Source organism: Maniola hyperantus, chromosome 10, assembly GCF_902806685.2.
Source record: "Maniola hyperantus chromosome 10, iAphHyp1.2, whole genome shotgun sequence".
Lineage (NCBI taxonomy): Eukaryota > Metazoa > Arthropoda > Insecta > Lepidoptera > Nymphalidae > Maniola > Maniola hyperantus.
Genome location: NC_048545.1, coordinates 2,027,820 through 2,052,450, shown reverse-complemented (window position 1 = coordinate 2,052,450; position 24,631 = coordinate 2,027,820). Strand labels below are relative to the sequence as shown.

The following is a 24,631-nucleotide window of genomic DNA, read 5'->3' as shown; positions in this document are numbered from 1 at the left end:
CGCCCAAGGGTCAAGACTAAGACAGTATTACCCCCAAGTTCAATACTCTACTTTTCACACCTCGCAAGACAATAAAATCAAAATCTTCGTATGCTTAAATAGGTACCTAGGTACCTATCTGTCTTTAGAAGTTTCTGGGAGCAAATCTTTTATCACCCTTTGAGCATTAATAGTTTCCGGAATTAAATTACCTACTGCTGCTATTTTTGTCACTCGACAAATGTCGACTAAAATACATACAAATTCGATTTTGAAATACATACATTTGTATGTATTTCAAAATTAAATGAATAATTAATTGCAATAAGTAGGTAACACCACATTACAACGTTTCGACGGTAGTTTTATACCTATCTGCACTTGGCCAGCGTGTAGACTATGGTCAAAAGGCCAAAACCCTTCTCACTCTGAGAGGAGACCCGTGCTCGTAGTGAGCCGACGATGGGTTGATCATGAATAACATCATAGATTTCAATAATCTATGAGACTACTACGAGTGAGAGGCACGCTTCATACATCAAAGCGAGACAGCAGTAGCAGCTTGAACTAAAAACTATAAATTGTAACGGGCACCGTCCCCTCAGAACACCTGGATATGTTTCAATCCCTCCAAAATAAGTTCATGCGCATGGCCACGGGCGCCCCGTGGTTCGAGCAGAACATGGACCTATACCACGATATAGACCTCCCAACCATAGCCCAACATTTCAAAAAGCTCGCTATAAGAACTAATTTGAAAAAGCGGTCCGAGTTCCGAAACCCTGACCGACAGACAGACACACTTTCGCATTTGTAATATCTACTTGAATAAAATATATTCAAGTATATTCTATTCTATTCTGAATTTAGAATTTAGATTGTCTGTGTATACTGTATAGTGGAAACGTATGCTAGGAGTAGGTACGACTATGGTGCAAGGGTGGGGTTTGAACCTCCGACCTTTCGGAATTCAGTCCGTTGAGCTACTGAGGATATAAAGGCTTTGTTAGGTCTGTTGTTGGGTCTGTGTCAATCATGCATCAATAATTAAATGCGACTTCGTCCGCGTGGATTTAGGTTTTTAAAAACTCTCTTTGATTTTCCGGGATAAAAGTAGCCTATGTCCTTCCACGGGATGCAGAAGCTATTCGCTGTACAAAATTTCGTCAAAATCGACTAAACGGATGGGTCGTGAAAGGCTAGCAGACAGACAGACAGACACACTTTCGCATTTATAATATTAACTAGCTTATGCCCGCGACTTCGTCCGCGTGGACCACACAAATTTTAAACCCCCATTTTACACCCTTAGGTTTGATCTTTAACTATGAGATTTTAACATGAGCTTAATAAAATATGTCATACTGCTAATTGCAAAAATATTAACTACAAAACTTCTTTATAGACACTTCAAAACTGACAGAGTTTCATACAAACTGCAAACCCCTATTTTACCCCTTTAGGGGTTGAATTTTGAAAAATCCTTTCTTAGCGGACGCCTACGTCATGATAGCTATCTGCATGCCAAATTTCAGCCCGATCCGTCCAGTAGTTTGAGCTGTGCGTTGATAGATCAGTCAGTCAGTCAGTCATTCAGTCAGTCAGTCAGTCACCTTTTCGTTTTATATATTTAGATTAGTATGGAAGTATGGATATGGATTACGTGCGCTCCACGTTTTGCGTTTTAAATTTTACAAGTATTCTGAAACTTATTTTTATTTTGGTCCCAAAAACCTTGATAATTTTGCTCACATGATTATAAATCTTGATAAAATCGTTCACTGTTGTCATCATTCATACCAACAAGAGTTTCTGGTAAAAGGTTCGTTCACTTGGGTCACCAGGATGTTGAACTCTGTCTTTGTCACAAACGGGTAGTCGGAGAGCATTTTTTTTTTTTTTTTTGTTTTATAAAGAATATTAGTCATGTTAAATGACAAATATTCCCCTTTCCTCTCCAACTAAGCGTCAGGCTTGTGCTAGGAGTAGGTACGACAATAGTGCAACGGGCGGGGTTTGAACCGTCCGGGTTTTGATGCCATTGCCTGGAAATTCCAATAATTTTTTAAAATTTATGCATTTTTTTAATCAATAAAAAAACCAGTCCCTTTGTATATAATATGTGAAATACATTTTTTCGTGAACACATTTAATATTTTTTGTTATGCAACCACAAGCTTTACGGTTTTCAGATTTTTTCCTGTACTTGTGATATATAAGACCTACCTACCTGTCATATTTCATGATTCTTGGCCAACAGGAAGTGCCCTATGGGTTTTTTTGACAGACACGATAGACGGACAGACAGGTTCCTTTTTTCTTTTTGAGGTACGGGACCCTAAAAATTACCTATTTACTATGTAATAGCTACTATGAAAGCGGAATAAAGTCCCATAAAATTAAATATTATACAAAAAAATACATAAAATAATACTAACCTACCTATCTACAATGAAATCAGTGTATAAAGGGCAAGGTGAGAACATGAAAACCTGTCGATTTTTATTACGGCATAAATATTAAAAAGTAGAGTAACTAATTACTTAGTTTTTTTTTTATTGACTAACCCAACGTCGTGTGCTGGCAAAAAAACATCTTCGCATTATTGCCTTTCTAATGGAGCTGGTTTGGTGCAATGTTGTATAGAAGCAGGCGTTACTTTGCGGAAGTCCATGATATACAATGAACCAAAAGCTTCATTTGCTATTATCCGCTGAAACAGGTCGAATCTGTATGGTGCAACATGCAGCATGCGTACCGCCTGCCCTCCCACTGCTAAACATGCAGGAAGAAGCAGCCACCAGGCAAGCAATACGCACCACCACCACGCAGCACCACACAAATCCCAAACACACTCGACACGTTTCGCCCCGACACCGGAGCATCCTCAGGAGATGTAAGCCTTACATTGTAAGGCATTTTGCAAGCTGCACCATACAGATTCGACCTGTTTCAGCGGATTATAGCAAATTAAGCTTTTGGTTTTTTTTACTTTTTGCTATATTTGCTTTGCATTGTTTTTAGGGTTCCGTACCTCAAAAGGAAAAAAGGAACCCATATAGGATCACTTTGTAGTCTGTCTATCCGTCTGTCCGTCGTGTCTGTCAAGAAAACATATAGGGTACTTCCTGTTGACCTAGAATCATGAAATTTGGTAGGTAGGTAGGTCTTATAGCACAAGTAAAGGAAAACATCCGAAAACCGTAAATTTGTGGTTACATCACAAAAAAAAATGTGTTCATGAACAAATTAGTAGTATTTTCCACTTGAAGTAAGATTACTATAACAAGTGCGGTATCATAATTAATATGAAATGGCTTTACCTGTACATTCTAAAACAGATTTTTATTTATTTTTATGCGTAATAGTTTTGGATTTATCGTGCAACATGTCGAAAAAATACGACGCGTCGACGGTAATACGGAACCCTCGGGTGCGCAAATCTGTCTCGCACTTGGCAGATTTTTATTATACTACGCTAAAAATAGATTCGCATTATTGCCTTTCTTTTGAAACCGGTTTGGGACGATGTAACAATGTTTTTAAACAGTCGAATTAACTAATAAAATTTGTCCCTAATTAACGTAAAAGAAAAACGTAACTACCCTATCATCTACCTCTACCTATATTTTTTATTATCTCTTTTTAAGGTGTGGGGGGGGGGCTGTGTAGGGTGGGAGGGGGATGGGGTGTGTTGTGTTAAGACAACTAAGTATCTATTTCCGTAACTTCTTCACAATGTTTTTATTACGTGTTTATGAATTTTCCAAAAATTTGGAAGTAAAAAACGCATTTTATCTCGAGATCTCTATAAACATATCCGCAAGTGTGGGAAACATCACTAATCATCACTAAGTGGCCATTATTTATATTAAAAAAAGTAATTTATAATAACTATTGTTTATTTAACTTGACTGTGCAGCGTTCAGGAAGCTTTGAGATGTCTTCTTGTCCTTTTTTAGGGTTCCGTACCTCAAAAGGAAAAACGGAACCCTTATAGGATCACTTTGTTGTCTGTCTGTCTGTCTGTCTGTCAAGAAACCTACAGGGTACTTCCCGTTGACCTAGAATTATGAAATTTGGCAGGTAGGTAGATCTTATAGCTGACATTCGGGGGAAAATCTGAAAACCGTGAATTTGTGGTTACATCACACAAAAAAAATTAAATTGTGGTCATGAACTAATAATCAGTATTTTCAATTTTCTAATTAAGAGAACTATATCAAGTGGGGTATCATATTATGAAAGGTCTTCGCATTTGCATTTTAAAACAGATTTATATTTATTTTTACGTATCGTAGTTTTTGAGTTATCCTGCAAAATGTCGAAAAAATACGACTGTAGTACGGAACCCTAATTGCGCGAGCCTGACTCGCACTTGCCCTTTTTTTTTTTGGATGAGATAACTATATTATCATAGTTACGACATACGACTGTAGTACGGAACCCTCGTTGCGCGAGCCTGAATCACACTTGTTTATTATATTATATTTGATTAGCTTAGCGACTTCTTATCTAATAAAATTCCTCAGTGCTTGAACTAAAGTCTTCGAACAGTGCGTGTTACCAATGGATTCCAGACATTGTCGCATTGTTGACAATGGATTCCAGACATGGTCGCCTACCTACCTAACTAACCTAACTGATGGGATTTTGAAACTGTCGACAAATATACATTTTAGTGACTTTGTTGTGACTCGTGCTATATGTAGGTAGTTAGGTACCATATTCTTACAACTTATCACCGATGTCATGGACACTGGGTCTAACCTATGAGATCACTGACCTCTACCAATACAAGTCCGCTGGACTTGCTATTCTCGACCTGTTTTTGAAGCAATTATTGATCGCCATTTTTGGCGCTGATAGCAACACTGAGCGTCATGACATTATGAGCGTACTTTGAACTACTTTCGTTTTATCATTTATTTTACCATAATGTTAAAATTAAAAATTAAATTCTTGTCAGTGATCTGTCAATATACTTAGTATCAACACGAGGACCATTTTACACAGTGTCAATTTTAAATCAGAGTGAACTGGAGTGAGGAAACTCTCGGTTTGATCCTAAATCGACAATCTGTCAAATAATATAATAGGGGTGACGTGAAATCAAAGATACTTACCTAGTCGTTTCATAGCCTACCTATTGTCAAAATCTGTGGTCAAAATGTAGGTAACATTTGACGCCTGCGCATGTAGGTGAAGCCATATTTCATATTTCATAAGCTTTAGATTGGCACAAAATTAACCGTCATTTTGTATGGCAAACCTTATCTAGCGTATTTGTTGGTGGGTATTTATGTCAATATCTGTGTAGATCGTTGCGTTATCAATCACAGAGCAAAACATTTTAATAGTAAGTAGGTAGGTACTTAGTTATTTTATTAATACGAATATGTTATTAGCTAGAGCATATTATTATTATGATAGAGCATAAACCGGGAAAAATATTAACTTGTAATTGTATCGATAACTGAGTAACGGGTGACCGCTAGTTTAGCAACTAGCTTAAGCGGTCAATGATAACAGCTAGTTAATTATTAGGATTATAGCTAACCGCATATTTTATGCAGTATCCATATTAATCCATATTCATAGATAGATAGATAGATAGATAGAAATACTTTATTGCACACAAAAAATATTACATAATTATTACAGAAACTAAAACTAAAAAATAATTGTATGCAAAGGCGGCCTTATTGCTCACAGCAATCTCTACCAGGCAACCTTTGGTGAAAGGAGAAACTAGGTGTGTTGGATAGTACTTACACGCAATACAGAAAAATGAAGTAGTATAATATTATATAATATAATTAACTATTTCAGTAATACATACATATCATACATATACATAACTATTATAAATAGAAATATATATATATATATATATATATATATATATATATATATATATAACTACATACCTACATATATTATAATAGACATACCTATGATCGAATAAATTAACTTTTATGGCATCGATAAGTATAGTTCTTTAAGACGATTTTTAAATATGGGCAAGGATTTCGAATCCCGGATATTTTTGGGCAGAGCATTCCACAGTTGTACAACATATACTGTAAAAGATTTCCCGTAGTATTTTGTGCAGTTACGTGGGGTTTGGAGTTTGTTATCTGTGGATGAGCGCAACTTCCTGTCGCGATCGGCAGCACCAAGAAAAATGAAGCGATCTTTAAGGATCTTTCATATTACTGTTAGCGCTGGTAGGCTGTTTAAGAATGGCTCTCTTAACGATACGATCAAAAGGGTTCTTGCCACTATAGGCTCATTGAGCCGGCAGGAATTAGTCGGGGTGATGGCAAGAGACCCTGGTGGATTGACACTGGTTCCCTGGGAACGGGGACGGGTGCTAATGTGGGACGCAACATGCGTTGACCTTGAGAAAGTTCTGCATGCCTGCCTAGCTTTCATTTCGGAGACTGGTATGGGCTACTTATACCACCGGAAAACCAGAGTTCCCACAGGATTTTAAAGCAATCTAAATCCACGCGGACGAAGTTGGCAGTCACGGGGCATCATAATATAGATTCTAGCGTTTTATAATAATAACTAGCTTCTACTCGCGGCTTCGCCCGCGTGGCCTACAGGAAACAAATGGCATTTTTTTTTCTTAGCTGACACCTCAAGAAAAAACCTACTTTCCAAATTTCAAGTTAATAATATCAATAATTAAAACTGTCCCATACAAACTTTCATCCCCTACTTTACCTCCCTTATGGGCAAATTTTCCAAAAATCCTGAAACACATATTTCTTCATTTGTAACCGAAAACCCAAATACCAATTTTCATGCAAATAACTTGAAAAATGACGGACTTTCATACAAATTTCCATCCCCCATTTAACCCACTTAGGGGTGGAATTTCGAAAAATCCTTTCTTAGTGGATACCTACTCTTTACAAAGAATAGACCCTAGAAATTTCATGTCTTTAGGACCAGCGGTTTAGGCTGTGCGTTGATATATATGTCAGTCAGTCAGTCAGTCAGTCAGTCAGGACTTTGAATTTTATATATATAGATAATTGAGACCTATTAATAAACCAGCCGTTCTTTCGTCCAAGACCCTTGTACATAATTATGATAAGTATAAATTATGTATATAATAATAATAATAATTAATTATGTTATAATTGGTACTTATAGCACAGAATATAATATAATAGTACCTACTAACGTACTTATAGTACGTATTAAAAAAAACCAGTTTCCTTTTTTAAAAATTGCTATGTTTGCTTACATTAAAATATAATTATGAAATAGAGTAAATAGGTATTATAATAATTAACAATTCTATAATGAGATGAGTTTTTTGCCCATTTCAGTTAGGTAGTCGTAAGTTATCTTAATTATGTGTATGCTTTATAATGTAAATTTTATTTTATTGTAATTTTTTAAATCTGTATATATGTGTTTTGTATGCCTGAAAATAAAATATTATAATTATTAGGTACTTATTATTATTATGAAAATTAACTTAAATCTAAATTAAAATTAGTATAAATTAAATCTAAAACCTCATCGAGACCACCGCAGCGAAGCATTAGGTATTTGTAATGTAATGTAAAGGGTTGTTTCAATATCATTTTAATAAATAACGCTACGCTCGAGTGAAAGTCATTAGTTTTTAATTATTTAGTAAACGATGACTAAAAGATATAACCAACTGGCCAACTACAGGGACAGAGATATCACCAAATGCATATCGGTAAGACTCAAGATTTTCAAGATATCGAACCCTTTTCCCGAAACCTATACGTACTTGAGATAGTTTTCTTTAGTTAGTTAGATTTGAGTTAGTTTTCCTCCAGAGCCTATAGTTCTGTTCCACCCTGTATAACTAGCTAACTATTCCAAATTTCATGTCGATAGCTTTAATAGTTCCTGAAATATTCGACTGTGAGAGACAGACGGATGGACGGCGGAGAAAGTAGCACCATAAGGATTATATTTTACCATTTTGACACGGAACTCTAATAACAGTAGGTATATTTGCGTTGGTGAATGTACTATTCCTTATCTGGTTTACATAAATAATACTATTTCCTGAGATTGTGTTAATATAATTTATAACAAACACAATAAGAAGTACATATGCAACCAATGACAATTATTATCGTGTTGACTCAAGGTTAATTATAATTATTCTATTTTATATCATCTAATAAATAAATATTAAATGGGGCATTAAACAATACAAGTAATATAAATAGTAACAAAAATAGCTTATTTTCTTACAGCTATGATTATAGCTAAATCTATTGTATTCTTAGCAGGTAGGTAGGTACTATGAACAAACAGTAAACAAGAAAAAGGCGTCAATCAAAACTAATTTAGTTGTCCCGTTTGATTTATTAATTATTACTTATTATAGTTAACTAGCAGACCCGCCCCGGCTTCGCTCGGGTGGAATTTAGAAAATCGAGGTGGGGGATGAATTTCCAAAAATCCTGGAACACGTATTTCTTCATTAGTGACCGAAAACCCAAATACCAATTTTCATGCAAATAACTTGAAAAATGACAGACTTTCATACAAACTTTCCCTAAAATCCCCTATTTAACACCCCACAAGGGGTGGAATTTCGAAAAATGCTTTCTTAGTGGATACCTACTCTTCACAAAGAACACACCCTCAAAATTTCATGTCTGTAGGACCAGTGGTTTAGGCTGTGCGTTGATATATATGTCAGTCAGTCAGTCAGGACTTTGAATTTTATATATATAGATTATGCTATAGTCTGTACAAAAAGAGTTCTTAAGCGCCATTTTAACTTTACGTGTCAAATGTCAGGTCAAAAGTACGGTTCACCTTTAAAATCTTAAGTATATAAAAGGATTGACTGACTGACTGATCTATCAACGCACAGCTCAAACTACTGGACGGATCGGGGTGTAATTTGGCATGCAGATAGCTATTATGACGTAGGCATCCGCTAAGAAAGGATTTTTGAAAATTTAACCCCTAAGGGGGTCCGTAATTTGTATAATCCACGTGGATGAAGTCGCGAGCATAAGCTAGTAAGAACTAAAATAGTAATTTTGATATTATAATGGTACCATGAACAACTGAACACCTACGCGACTTCAACAATCGCGACTAAAAAAACCTACGTGCACTATGCACGCTTAGGCTGAGATCTATAGAGCTTACTTTGACTTTGCTCAGTCTTAAGGCGAGTCACCGAGGCGGGCAGCGCGGCTTTGAAACCGCTTGGCAACGTTCAAGTTCTGTGTTTCAAACGTTAAATTTGAATTTATTAAATTATAGAAGCCCTGTTGAAAATCAAAATTTAGCAGGTTCTCTGTAGTACTTAAAGACAAATATTTCCATATAAAAAATATTTGCCAAGTCAGAAATTTTAGTATTAAATAATTCGTTTTAGACTTTTATTTCGGCTTATTTCAAGATTTTATTTGATCGAGTGAAGTACTTCCTATTGTGTATCAAAGTAGCACATTCTTTAGACAATGTCTTTAGGTATATTGTATATTTTTAGCAAGGCCATTATTTTAGTAAATACCTAAAACATTTGATCTAGCAAACCAGTTTTTTCCGCTTGGCCTCGGTGACTCGCCTTAAGTTTCCGTTAAAACAAGACAGATCTATGCCAGCAATATAACGTTATCTCGTTTTAACAGTGTCTTAAGTCTGAGCAAAGTCAAAGTGCACTGTATAGATCTCAGCCTTAATTAATTCGCGTCATTGACGCTCCAGCATCGGGTCCCGCATCTCGTGTCAATGACGCGCAGGTGTGGCCGTTGCTTTATTGATATTGAATTTCGCAGGTAGGTATGACTTTATACTACGCCAGAAGACTCCCTTCGTCTTCCCTTCATACAGCTTCTCCTACTCGACCTTTGTTAGGTGCGGAAGGTTATCGGCATGGCGCGGCGGCTAGCTTCACACAACCATCTCTTCCTTCGCTTTACTCGACAATTATTGGTTCAACTCAACAATTGCTGGTTCTTGCTGGTTCTTCTCGGTAGGAAAGGCATTCCGAACCAGTGGTAGATGCATCCGACTATTCGTAAGTACTTGTAAAAGTTTATACGAATAAAAAGATTTTTATTTTATTTTTTATTTTTAATTACTCGACTCGTTTTACTCGACTTCTTTACCGTCCGGAGGTAAGAACCATGCAGCAATAGCACCGCCTAGAAATAAAGTAAAACACTTTAGGAATCATCATCATCATCATGATCAACCCATCACCGGCTCACTACATAGCACAGGTCTCCTCTCAGAAGTGAGAAACGTTTTGGCCATAGTCTACCACGCTGGCCAAGTGCGGATTGGCAGATTTCACACACCTTTGAGAACATTATGGAGAACTCTCAAGGCATGCAGGTTTCCTCACGATGTTTTCCTTCACCTTTAAAGTAAGTGATATTTAATTGAAACGCACATGACTCCGAAAAGTTAGAGGTGCGTGCCCGGGATCTAATAAAATTATTCGGGTGACTAGCTTATGCTCGCGACTTCGTCCGCGTGGACTACAAAATTTCAAAACCCTATTTCACCCCCTTAGGAGTTGAATTTTCAAAAATCCTTTCTTAGCGGATGCCTACGTCATAATAGCTATCTGCATGCCAAATTTCAGCCCGATCCGTCCAGTAGTTTGAGCTGTGCGTTGATAGATCAGTCAGTCAGTCAGTCAGTCACCTTTCCCTTTTATATATATAGATTACTTATCTCGCGACAGGCTTGCGACAGACGTAAATCTCGCGGTCATTGCTGTCAAACGTCCGGCTAGAGAGAGACAGCAATAGCCACAAAGCAATATAAGAAGAAGAAGAAGACAGCAAATGAACTGTCGCATCGCTACTGCTGTCGCGTTACTGTCGCTACTGCAACGTTTTACGTAATCACCCCGCCGACCTCCAGCACGCCTAACATGCGCACCACGAGAAAATTTTGTCTACGCATTTACTCTTATTTGTATGAAAAAACACGAGATAATGCGTAGACAAAATTTTCTCGCGGGGCGCACTGAACAGGATAAAAAGAAACTTACTAATCACCAATCCCGCAGCGCCGTAGAAAGTGGCCGCGCAGTTGTCGGTGATGGCCCCACTGACCACGTTGGTGCCGGTGAACGCGCTCAGGCGGGCCACCATCATGCCCAGACACGCTACCATTCCCCTATAGACAAGCATAATAATATACATCATCATCATCATCATCATGATTAAACCATTACCGGCTCACTACAGAGCACGGGCCTCCTCTCAGAGTGAGAAGGTTTTTGGCCATAGTCTACCACGCTGGCCAAGTGCGGATTGGCAGACTTCACTTACCTTTGAGAACATTATGGAGAACTCTCAGGCATGCAGGTTTCCTCACGATGTTTTCGTTCACCGTTAAAGCAAGTGATATTTTAATTACTTAAAAACTCACATAACTCCGAAAAGTTAGAGGTGCGTGCCCGGGATCGAACCCCCGACCTCCGGTTGGAAGGCGGACGTCCTAACCACTAGGCTACCACAGCGTATAATAATATACAGGATGTAATTAAAACGCTGGCAAGAACTAACTTAGCGCTATTGTCATACTTTCCATTACCAATAATCATTTGCCTTATACTTGTAGTTTTAGTGATTTAGTATTTTTAAACACGCAATGTATAGCGTGCGAACTCGAAGCATCGAGCCGACGGCACCTATCTACACAACGTTTGTTGACCTCTAGTGTTAGTCAGATATTTTATAAGAGCGAATATTGTGAACTTTTCAAAAAATGCAGTTTTTTTCCCCTGTTTTTTTTTGTGGTATCTTTTCAGTAATCATCAGTAGGTAACTATCACTTGTGTTTGTTTTTGTCTATATTTTGAGTGGCCAATCACAACCATGTTTTCAAAAAACATTCTCAATTCAATTAAAAAACATAGTTTCGTTTGTTTGGTGTCTCAACATGGTTAACTGAATTTTTTGTCTTTGTCATTTGTATGGGACTAGCTTATGCTCGCGACTTCATCCGCGTGGACTACACAATTTTCAAACCCCTATTTCACCCCTTTAGGGGTTGAATTTTCAAAAATCCTTTCTTAGCGGGTGTCTACGTCATAATAGCTACCTGCATGCCAAATTTTAGCCCGATCCGTCCAGTAGTTTGAGCTGTACGTTGATAGATCAGTCAGTCAGTCAGTCAGTCAGTCAATCAGTCAGTCAGTCAGTCAGTCAGTCACCTTTTCCTTTTATATATTTAGATTACATAACAGAGAGAGCCCTATGCTAACTTCTCTCCGTGGCTAGAGTATAGTCCCTTATTTATACGTACTCGTACCTATAGGAAGTAGGGTAGAGAGTGACGAAGTAGGAGGAAATGACCCCGAAGACCATGGCAGTGGTGAGGTAGACGTAGAACAGGACCAGCCCGGACAGCGCCTCTCCCGTCAGGTCTATGACGATGGCTGCTACCGCCGCAATCAGGAGGATTGTGATGGTAAGTGCCTGTAATAGAAGAGAAGTAAACAGCAAATTAATTGAGTCCAGCAATGCGCATTCCTCAATAATTACACGTGGTATAATATTGTGAATTGAATAATTAAAAATAGCAACCGCCAAGTTTCTTGCCGGTTCTTCTCGGTAGGAAGGACTTTCCGAACCAGCGGTAGGTCCAGCGGTAGATTCAAAAGCACTCGTTAATGTTTATTTGAATGAAAAGTATTTTTATTTCTATTTGTGGTAAATCTGATGATTGAAATGTATGTATATTTAATCAATTTGAGTGCATGAAATAATGACTTGAGTTAACAGATATTTAGGATTCGAGTTTAGGTGTCGTGGTTGCGTCGATCAGGATACAGAATTTGCTATCTGCGATTGGCTTAGAATACTAAGCAGATTCCACATCTTCGCTTCATATAATTGGGTATTTTCTTACTTTTGAATTTGATAAATATTATTACTTTATTATAAACTAGGATAAAAATAATGACGTACGCTGAAAAAAAATATTAAAATCCAACAAAGATTTACAAAGTTACAGGCATTTTAATTTTGGAGTGGGAGGGTCTTCTATCCCTTTCTCGCAAAACGAAAATTTGTATGAAACCGCACGAAGTTACTATGGCATTAGTAAGGTGTGACGTCAAAATGCTATATCGCTATCTCTGTCTAACCAGAAATGTTTAAATGCTTATAACTTTTTTGTTATTTGATCGATTTAATTAGTTTTTTCAGTTTACGTCATTATTTTTATTCTAGTTTATAATAAAGTAATAAAAAATTTGGAATCGAATACCCAATCAGGAAGATGGAAAAGAAGCAACATCAAAGTACCTTTACCCTTACGTTGATAGACGAAATCGGGCTGGATTCAAGTGGCGCAAGGCCAGGGCGTGTGGAAGACCTGTGCCTAGCAGTGGACGTCTATTAGGTGACAATACCGACTTTCTCTACAAATCTAAATACAGGTAGGTATAGGTACATTCAGGGTCATCTTTAACCTATTGGAGGCCCTGGCCCCTATGACCATGACAGAGTAGTGGGTCGGGGGTAAACAAGATGGATCGAATATAAGTCAGTCTTGACTATAGTTCTATCTCTATGGTCCTCTGTTTGAGTGGGCCTTTTTGACTTTTGATTTTATCGAAATAAATATGTTTTTCGGTAATAAAATATCGGTCGGTCGGTTATCTGGCAGGTTGGTGATCTGGCAGGGACTAGTGGGCCCCTATCTATCGTGGGCCCTGGGCAGAGTGCCCAGTGGGAAAGATGGGCCTGGGTACATTACCTTTCGTTTTCCCGCGCACTGGGAGATCATTGCGTTGAGGACGAAAAAAGACAACCCATGCGCGCAGCCCGCCCATATTGTGTTGTCCTCAATTTGGCCCGAACACTCCTCCACCTAAAACAAGGAACTGATGACACAAACTGTTAAGGCCCAAGACACGCGTCTGCCCGCGAAATTCAAATTTAATTTGGTTTTCACAATTTGTAAATTAATGCGACAAAGTAGACTTATGGCATTCAAATTTCGCCCCTGGCAATATCATGTTCACAGGTTTAAACCTATATAAAAAACTTGATAGTGTCCAGTTTAAGAAATTAGTCAAAATAATGACTAATTTGTGAGTAGCTCACGTCAAACTCATTATTTTGACTAATTTCTTAAACTGGACACTTTCGCGTCGCGTTCTATACCTACATATTATTCAAATTTGTTACTTGCCTCTACATGTGTGGTGGAGTTGGCATTGCTCGCGAAAATTTCACAGAAGCCTACGCCAGCCTTGCTGCTGGCATACGACGTGAAAAACACGTTGAATATGGTCGGCAGGATTATTGCGAAGCTATTATTACTGGGAAAAGAAAATAACTAAAATATTATTATAAAGTGTTTGTAAAATTATTAGCTTACATTTGGACATCGAAACATATTCAAGATAATATACCTAAGGGCTGAATTAAATGCTTCTCTATTGAATTTATTTTGGATGCAGAATCTAAAAATACTCGTAAGGCATCTTATGTTTGAGACGACCTTCAGCCCGCTGGACCGATGACCTGAAGAAGGTGGTGGGGAGCGGATAGATGAGGAAGGCGGAAGACCGTGATTGGTGCACGCAAACAGGCTGATGGATTGGATTGGATCTTATGTTTAAATATTTTTTGTTACGTATTTTATAATGATAGCTTTTACCATAGTAGTTTTTTGCGTCCTGGTCATTGCGTCATCTCTTGAGAATAACAAGGCGAGATAACATCCTCCATTTATTTTAAGCTATCTCTACTTCATTATAAGGTCTGCTCTGCTCTCAAGGAGCACTGTCTCTATCGTTAAGACCGACAAAACGTCACATTGGTATGAGTAACAGAGACAACGCTCTACAAAGCCGAAATGAAAAAACTTTCTGCCGCGTACCGTAAGAATACTTACGCAATATAAGTGACAAAAGTCAGATAGTAAAGAAGGAGCGTTCTGCCAAGCAATGGGGGTTTGAAGAGTGGTGCAATCTGGATCCAGAGGGACCGAAGTGTGAGCTGACCTACTTCTTCTTTGCAGTCTTCGCCCAAGATGTCAGTGACCTGGAAATAGTTAATGCACATCTAAAAAGGCGGTCGTCTAAATATCTGAACATACAAACAATTCTAGTCTTAAATATATAAAAGAAAAGGTGACTGACTGACTGACTGTCTGACTGACTGACTGACTGATCTATCAACGCACAGCTCAAACTACTGGACGGATTGGGCTGAAATTTGGCATGTAGATAGCTATAATTATAACGTAGGCATCCGCTAAGAAAGGATTTCTGAAAGTTCAACCCCTAAGGGGTCAGTCACCCCCTTAGGTGTTGAACTTTGTGTAGTCCACGCGGATGAAGTCGCGAGCTTAGCTAGTTCTCCATAAGACTTGGCATTTTTACATGAGGTACAAATTCATTCGCATGCATTGAGGAGAGACATTTAATAGGCTGGGTTGTGGAGATTCATGGTCTTGTGCTAGTTGTATCTAGTAGCATATATGTAAAGCAAATTCCTAAATTATAATTACTCATTTCATACTGGGATACATATTTACATTTACGGGATATTCTCCTCTCCCTCCATTAACTTCATACATCTGTTTCAGAACTGCCAAAGTTTCTTCCTTCCTTCCAACAATAGGAAGGAACTTAGGGCTTTCCATGAAAAAGCACAGCAATAGAGCACCTATCGCCTGTATAATGGGGAGTGCTCTGAAGAGCTTTTTGACCTCATTCCACCCTCTTTTTTCTACAACCGCACCGCGCGCCACCGTAAGGAATTTCACCCTCACCATCTGGGTGTCTGGTGCACTTCGACCGTCCGCTGCGCCAGATCCTTCTTTCCACGCACGTGCAAACTGTGGAACCAACTCCCATCGGCGGTGTTCCCACTAGATTATAACATGGGGTTATTCAAGGGGCGGACCAACAAATTCCTAAAAGGCCGGCAACGCATCGGCGGCTCCTCTGGTGCTGCAAATGTTCATGGGCGGCGGTAATCACTTAACATCAGGTGACCCGCCTGCTCGCTTGCTCGCTATATCTATTAAAAAAAAAAAAAAAAAACCTATGGTTCAGAGGCAAACAAACCAGTCAGTACTTACCGGGTATTCCCCTTTCCCTCCATTAACTTCATACATCCGTTTCAGAACTGCCAAAGCTTCTTCCTTCCTTCCAACATTTGCGAGGAACTTAGGGCTTTCTTTGAAGAAGCACAGCAACAGGGCACCTATGCCCAGAGGCAACGACATGACGAGGGTCAGCAGACGCCAAGGACGGAAGGCGATGCCAATTATGTAGAAGGTGAAGTTCAGTTTGGTTATGAAGTAGCCCCACACTGAAATCAAGAAGAGGAATCAATCAAGTATCATTGCATTTTTATAGAGAGAGCAAACGAGCAGGCGGGCCACCTGATGTTAAGTGATTACCGCCGCCCATGAACATTTGCAGCATCAGAGCAACTGCCGATGCGTTGCCGGCCTTTCAGGAATTTGTTGGTCCGCCCCTTGAATAACCCCATGTTGTAATCTAGTGGGAACACCGCCGATGGGAGTAGGTTCCACAGTTACTTTTACATATTAGTATGATAAGCGAGATAAAAGCAAGCGTAGTGTGGGACGCCCTCCAGCACGATGGACCGACGATATAAAGAGGCTGGCGGGAAGTGGCTGGATGAGGAAGCCTAAGGACCAGATGTGGTGGCGCTCTTCAGGGAAGGCCTATTTTCAACAGTGGGCGTCCACAGGCTGATGATGATGATGATTATGATAAAACATAAACGTAGCCTTATCTAATTACTGTTAAAATCATGCCAGCGTGAAATTGAGCCAAGAATACTGGCTGCATTTCAGCATTGGACAGCCCGGCTGATCCTTTGCGCGAAAAATGAGGCAGCCCTTCTTTCACCACATGAGGCTATTAATCGCTATGAAATGTCTCGTAATTTTAGCACTAAGACTCCATGACCCCGTTTAATAGCGGAGCGCACCGCACCGCACCGCACCGCACCGCACTGCACCGCACTGCACGGCACCGCAATGCACCACAACGTTTATTTCTCCCCTTGACCAGTTTCCATTGAATGCGATTCTCGAACGATAATATCTTAGTCAACCGGCGCTTAATTTATACGGAGGAAGGTATATTACCTACTTGCTCATTTATTCATTTACTTCAACGCTGTTCTCAGTCACATAAATATTGACATTGGCTTCATATAAATATCACTTAGCGTATAATTATAGGTACCTACCTATACAATAACTCATAATATTATGATAAATCATCTCTGCTTTTCGTAACACACCAACCGTGACAAAAACTTGTACTGATTGTGTATAATATGCTTAATTCACGGATGCTACCTATTATGCCTTGAAGTCATCAATATTAATATTTTTCTAAACTTTACTTTGATCAAGTACCTACCTACTTAAGTAGGTATCTATTTTTTCAACGATACATCTATAATGTATTGGGCATTACTATACCTACTCACCCCGAAATTTCTGAAAATACGCCAGAGCAACACACAATGCGACGAAAAGGCATGCCACAGGCTGCATGCTACAATAATAAATTGTCTGCAAACTCTCGTACCGTAATGTTCCAATTCTACAGTAGGTACGATGTTGATGTGCTGAAGGTCGCAACATTTTTTTTCAATTTCTAGCATGCCGCGTTGTCGCATGTTGTAGTTCCGGCGTAAACAGCCTTTAGCCGAGCTCTTCTTTTAGAGAACACCTACACCAAAATCTCTAGTTTCTAAGCCCAGCTGTTAATCCAGCGGCGTAAGCTGTATAATGCGTAAAAATGACTTCTCACGCGCCATTTTAACTTTCTGTGTCTTTCTGTGTTTCATGATAAAGGTACGATTTCAGTAATTATTTTAAAAGTGAACCGTACTTTTGACATGACAATTGACAGTTGACCCATAGAGTTAAAATAGCGCGTGAGAGTCATTTTGTACAGACTATATCCATTTATAGGTATAGCTTACCATAGTAAAGGGTAGGCGTTAACATGAGAGCGCTGGTCATCAGCAACATGTACTTGGCACGAGACCTGGAGTTGCAGCATTCTCCCAGAAGCGCGTACGTTGCTGATTCCGCTGCGCTAGACCTGAAAAATATTACAACATGTTTTAATATCACCTAACTTAGGACAGGATTCAGTACATATTCAGTAGGTAGTGTCAGCAACAAAGCTAGGTTTACACCCGCCAGTACAAGCGTCTATGGCCATGTACAAGCTTTTTTGCTGACTGTACATTTCACATTTGCTATGCTGAATACGCTCACCACTAGAGGCGATTGCAGTCAAGGACTAACTTGTCCTCTAATAAAAAAGGGGAAATATTACGGGCTACGAATTAAGCTTCATTTACGCCACAGGAATATAGTGCGACATTGCTGCATGCCATATGGCTCCACATTGTATTGCAAATCATGAGGCAGTGCAACGCCTTGCGTCATGTGGCGGACTTTTGTACGGTATATTATTCTTAGCTTATGCCCGCGACTAAATTGCAAACACCTATTTTACCCCTTTAGGGGTTGAATTTTTACAAATTGTTTCTTAGCGGACGCCTAAGTCGTAATAGCTATCTGCATGCCAAATTTCAGCCCGATCCGTCTAGTGGTTTGAGCTGTGCGTTGATAGATCAGTCGATCAATCATTCAGTTTTTCCATTGAGATATAAATTGTACAGCATGATGTGAGACTGCTGTGGAATGCCATGTTGTCATATGTTGTTGCCCCACTGTAAAAGCCGAAGTCAAAGTCAAATGATTTATTCAAAATAGGTAATAAATTACTCTTTTTGATGGTCTGGTGTTAGATTTGTAAGATTTAGGTGATAATTATTACGCAAACTTAAAACTAAAACTACGAGGGTTCCAAACGCGCCCAGGCCTTACTTACAAAGCAGAACTGATGAACCGTAAAGCCGCCAGGACCTGCCAAGTAGGAGCCAGGCTGCTCAGAACAGCGCTGACGAAGCTACCACCCATCGCCCATAGCAGCACCCACCGCCTTCCCTTAGTGTCTGATAGGTAACCCCACGGGTATGACATGACAATTATACCTGGAATTATAAGGACCTAATTTCAGGTAGGTATTTTTGAAATCACTGGTCGACCATAATTTAACTGAACAAACAAGTAAAAAACACAAAAAAATGGGTTCAATAAACATCGACATTGCATAATAAAGTGAATAAATTGAAATGTTTTACTGAAAAAGACCCGGGTAGATGACTATGAGCCTATTTTGAAATTTATAACACCACTTGGTTTTATAGGTTTCAAGTTAGATTCACTCCCTCACTCACTCACTCTCTCTATCACTTACTCACTCACACACTAAAACACTTACTCAATCAGTCACTCACTCACTCACTCACACACTCATTCAATCATTACTCACTCAATCATTCACTCCCTCCCTCGCTCACACACTCACACAACTCACTTAATAACTCACTCACGCACTCACTCACTCACCTCTCACTCACTCACTCACTCACTCGCTTACTCTTAACACAAAAAAAATTGTCCCTTATTTTCTCCAGAATATACTCATCCAAGATTACTAATGCTACTTTATTGACAATCGAACTGATTGAGTGAGTTATAAAGCGATTGATTATGGATTTCCTTCTATTTTTTCTAGTTGATTACTTGGCCTTTGTAGTTACAGTTACTATTCGTTACCAGCAAAAGGCATAGAAGACAAAACTCCAATCTGTTGCAGATTGAGGCCCAAGTCGCAGGTGGCTGCAGTCACTATGATGCCCAAGCCAAATATGTCGATACCCATGGCGACAATCACCATGAAACAGGCGAATAGTAGCCCGTAGTTGTATTTGCCAAGGCCTAGAAAAAAAATAAAGATTTTTAATCAATAAAAACTTCTTTTCATCATATTATTTTGTCGATAGATACGTGTTAAGGGTGCGGACGATTTCCAATATCATCATTATCATCATCATCAACCGATAGACATCCACTGCTGGACATAGGTCTCTAGTAGGGACTTCCACACGCCAAGTCTTGCGCCGCCTGAATCCATAGCGGCTCCCTGAGACTCGTCGGATGTCGTCCGTCCAGCTAGTGGGGGGATCATCCAACGCTGCGTCTTCCGGTGCGAGGTCGCCATTCCAACACCTTGAGACCCCAAAAAGTTTATTGATTCAATACTAACAGACAGACCTGACTGACCCGAGAAAGTGTTAAATATGAAGAAAGTTTATTTGAATAAAGAAATACCTATTCGGTTGGCTACAAAAAACACTTATCAAGGTCGCATCTTTTAAGGAAAATCTTAAGTACCTAGGTATACAGTTGGAGGATGTACGAACGAGTTACTTAAAATACCTGTTTCAGTCTAACGGCCTATGCAGACGAGAGACTATTGTATTGTAACAAATGTTACATGTTATGATAAAAAGTAGCCTATGTCACTCTCCAGGTCTTTATCTATACCACAGAGTAGGTACATTGAATATAGGGTCTATATCTATACAAAACTTAGGACCTGCGCAGACGAGACTTTTGTCCGCGGAGGCCAGAAGTCCCTCATCTTTTACTACGGTGTTTCGCCGTACTATCAGTCCATCGTGTGCGTTATGCGATACAGTTATCAGTACAATTTTTATGTTTTGTGTTTTTCTTAGTGTTTTTGTTTGTTGATTTGTTGGTTTGTCCTTCAATCACGTCGCAACGGTGCAACCGATTGACGTGATTTTTTGCATGGGTATAAGTAAGGACCTGGAGAGTGACATAGGCTACTTTTTACCCCGGAAAATTAAAGAGTTTCCACGGGAATTTTAAAAAACCTAATTCCACGCGGACGAAGTCGTGGGCATCAGCTAGTAAATATATAAATACGAAAGTGTGTCTGTCTATCTGTTACCTTTTCACGGCCCATCCATTAAACTGATTTTGAGGTGTACAAAAAACTTCACACGTGTTCAAACCATTTAAAACATACTAAGTAGATAAAGGATAGAGCCTCAATAGCTCAACCGGTATAGGAGTGGACTGAAAACCGAAAGGTCGACGGTTCAAACCCCGCCCGTTGCACTATTGTCGTACCTACTCCTAGCACAAGCCTGACGCTTAATTGGAGAGGAAAGGGGAATATTAGTCATTTAACATGGCTATTATTCTTTAATTTAATTTAATTTAAAATAACTTTATTGTTAATAGATTTACAGAGAGTAAGAATACAGGATACACTTAAAAAACAAAGGGCGACCTTATCACTAAAGTGATCTCAAAGTGATTCTTTCAAAAAAAAAAAAAAAAAAGGTAGGTATCTACTTGTCTTAAATGTCTAGAACACGTGTAAAGTTTTTTGTACACCACGTGTCTGCAATATTTTCCTCTTTATGCTAATTATATTATATACCTACTTAGATAAACTAATTTAAATATTATCACAGAATTTATAATATGAGTAGGTATGTAATATGTATGCATAGAAGTAATAGGGGGGGAGCACACCCGCACAGCCGATTGCCATCGCGACCTGTCGCGTACTATAGAAATCGTTGGTTTTAGTTTCAATGCTAGAGATAGGGCCAGACTTTTGGTTAATACCTAGACGTAAACAATGATCTCTTGAAGTGTTGATAACATAAACGTGTATCATTAAAGAAGGTGAGCTAAGTCATTGACCCTTATAGATAACATAACTATAGGGTTGTTGCGTTTTTAATTTCATTTATTAAATAAATCAGTAGCAGTCTAACGTCTGTCAAAATGTAATCTTGAAACACACCCTGTGTACATTTACCGCGGTACTCAGAGTCGCTTAATCGTTACTTAAGTTTAGTTAAAACAGAGCTATATCTCTCACATAAATCTGTTTCGTTTTAACTCAATCTTAAGTAAAGATTAGCGACTCTGAGTACCGCGGTTAAAATTCTCGGTCTCGGTTATTAAATGATAAAAAATGGTTGATTAGGATAATTGGAATTATAGATAACCTCTTTTCAGCGCTAGGAATATAAATCCATACTAACATAAAAACCCAAAGGAAAATCGCATGCCGTAACGTTAATTATTAAGAAAATTACTAGGGTTGCTACAGCTTAATTATTTCATACCAAGTATTTTTGACAATATTTTTTTAATTTTTCTTTTTCGTGAAATATGTCTTTCGGCAAGTCATTATAATAATATAGCAGTACTCCCTCAAACTGTATAGTTTTCACCCCACAATTAGTCCTAGCTTTAGTTAATTGTAGTTTATGTTTGTTTCGTGTACCATTTCTATGAGATTTTGTCTTAAAAGTGATTTGTGTATGTACGGACTCTAAGAGTATTTTCCTAACTAGTATGCATGTTTTGTATTTGTATAATTGACTAATAGATAGCTGATCAGTTTTCTTATATTATAATTCTTTGGTCGTGAAACGATAGTCTAGTTGGAACAAAACTTTTAACAATTTGTTTTGTTAAAAGATTGTATTTGTATTTGAAGATCCTTTAAATTAGTTTTATCTAAACTTTAACCTGAAATAGCTTCATAGCCAATTTAGCATTTTAGCGCCAGTTTCAGGAGGTGTCACCTCAAGTAAACTGTCATGCTGACAGTTGACATGTCAGTTTGTATGATAATGTCATGTTGTCATCACGACAGTTTTGTTTGAGATGACAGTTTGCACCTGAGGCGGTTGACTGATGCTAGGGAGGTGGAAGGGATAGTCTCAGAAAGACACCTTACAATAAGCAGGTAGGTCATAAATAATGTTATACGCTTTATTATTCTTGAAAGTGTCAACCCTAATTTAAGTTACGGTCATAACAACTCAACCATAAGATTTCAGGTTGTTAAACAATACCTTATAAATAATGGTAATATTCGTACCTGACAAATCCAAGGCTTCTTCATAACTATAACACTTCGCATCTTTCAAGTCGGTTCTGTGGCTCATTTCCATATCTTTTTCGTTGGAATGTCGCGCCATTTTATAAAATAATGTAGAGAATTATCTTTAAATTATTATCCAGTTGTAATTTTATATTTGTTGCATTTTTCTTTTTTAAATAAAAAAATTATATACTACACTTTCGAATTCGAATTAGTCATTATTTTCAAATTATGAATTCCTCAATACTTAGGTAAGTACTAAAAACCCTTTTTTAGTTAGGACTGAAAAAATAATGTCACTGGACCGTTAGGCTGGCATTTTAACAACAATGTGAATAAGTATAAGATAAGGTACTTAGTTCAAAACTCAAATGTGTTTTTACTTAGATTCATTCAGACAAGTGACGCGGTACTTTGAATTTTAAACAGCATCTAATTTTAAAACCACTTCATTAAATAATTCTTCATGTTGTAATTTAAAACATTCTCATTTTAAAATTGCACCTTTATTTTTGTTTTATTTAACTTTGTTTTTGTTTTATATTTATATTTAATTTGTTTTTATTTTATTTAGCACTTTATTTATTTACAACTGTGTCACATGGCGACTGTTTGGTAATGTTCGCATAACTGACCAAGATCGGTTTAGGATGGGAGCGCGGATAGAAGGTCGTTGGTTAACAAAAAATACAAGTTTTTCTGCATTATTTATTTCATTCAGGTCGATGATTTTTAGCGAATTCTAGAGATGTCTTAAGTTAAGAAATTCTTTATTTCTGACGACTTCTTGGCGCAGTGGTGAGCGCTGTGTGGTCTTTACGGGCCAAATTGCCCCGCCGGGAACCCGGGGATTTATATTTAACTAGCTTAATCTCGTGACTTTACAAATTTCAAACCCCTATTTTACCCCTCTAGGGGTAAATTCCTCATTCTTAGCGGATGCATACGTCATCATATCTATCTGCATGCCAAATTTCTGCCTAATCCGTCCAGTAGTTCGAGCTGTGCGTTGATAGACCGGTCAGTCAGTCAGTCAATCAGTCAGTCACCTTTTCGTTTTCGAGTTGAAATTTTCACAGATAGTGGATTTTTATTGCCGCTATAACTACAAATAATAAAAAATAATGTTTTCAAAAGTTGTTAAAAGGCAAATTTCAAAATGGCCGCCGTGAAAATTTAAAAAAATCAAAAGTGCACAAACGTGTTATAATGCTGTACGATGGTAAGGAACCGTAGGTGTGCGAGTCCGACTCGCACTTGACTGGCTTTATTTATCAAAGCCACACAGGTTGTGTCACAACTTGGGTGCGGCATAGCTATGTTCTGCAACTTTTCGCTAACGTATATAAATCTACATAAATCGACTATAGTCTGATTTTTAATTCCGTGTAGTTCTGACGTTTCAGAGATAAAACAATTCCCACAAAGAAGAAAACTTTAAATATTGTACATAGGTTTTAAGTACATAAATCAATTGCCGCATGTATGTAAGATCATCACTTGAGAACAAATCAACCAATTTGGCCGATTTTTTGTTGTTTTCGTAAAGAACAAGGTTTTGTGAAAGAATTTCTTAAAAAATCCTGAATCATAATCTAAGCATGTAGTTTTAGGCACATCAACATGATTAAAATTAAAAGGAACTAAAATTAAATTTAGAAATGTTCAACATCTTATATGTTTACAAGATTACATCCTCAAATCAACCGATCCCATTGCTGCCAGTTTCCACTTTCCACTGTTAAAGATTGCACCCTATTTTAGTGCGAAGTTATG

At 38.2% G+C, this 24,631-nt stretch overlaps 2 protein-coding genes across 3 annotated transcripts in view; one reads left to right on the top strand and one right to left on the bottom strand.

The window, feature by feature from the left end:
• The window catches only part of ChT (choline transporter), a 447,845-nt gene that overhangs the window by 274,516 nt on the left and 148,698 nt on the right, over positions 1–24,631 (top strand). The window lies entirely within an intron of this gene.
• LOC117985791 (synaptic vesicle 2-related protein-like) lies at positions 5,731–23,463 on the bottom strand. Its single transcript, XM_034972585.2, has 11 exons — positions 22,853–23,463; positions 19,690–19,851; positions 18,899–19,061; positions 17,976–18,097; positions 16,081–16,313; positions 14,887–15,035; positions 14,179–14,308; positions 13,741–13,854; positions 12,289–12,455; positions 11,021–11,148; positions 5,731–10,160 (listed from the first exon to the last, which is right to left on the bottom strand). Exons 1-11 carry the CDS (start codon positions 22,950–22,952, stop codon positions 10,108–10,110), a joined length of 1,521 nt encoding a protein of 506 aa, XP_034828476.1. The 5' UTR covers positions 22,953–23,463; the 3' UTR covers positions 5,731–10,107.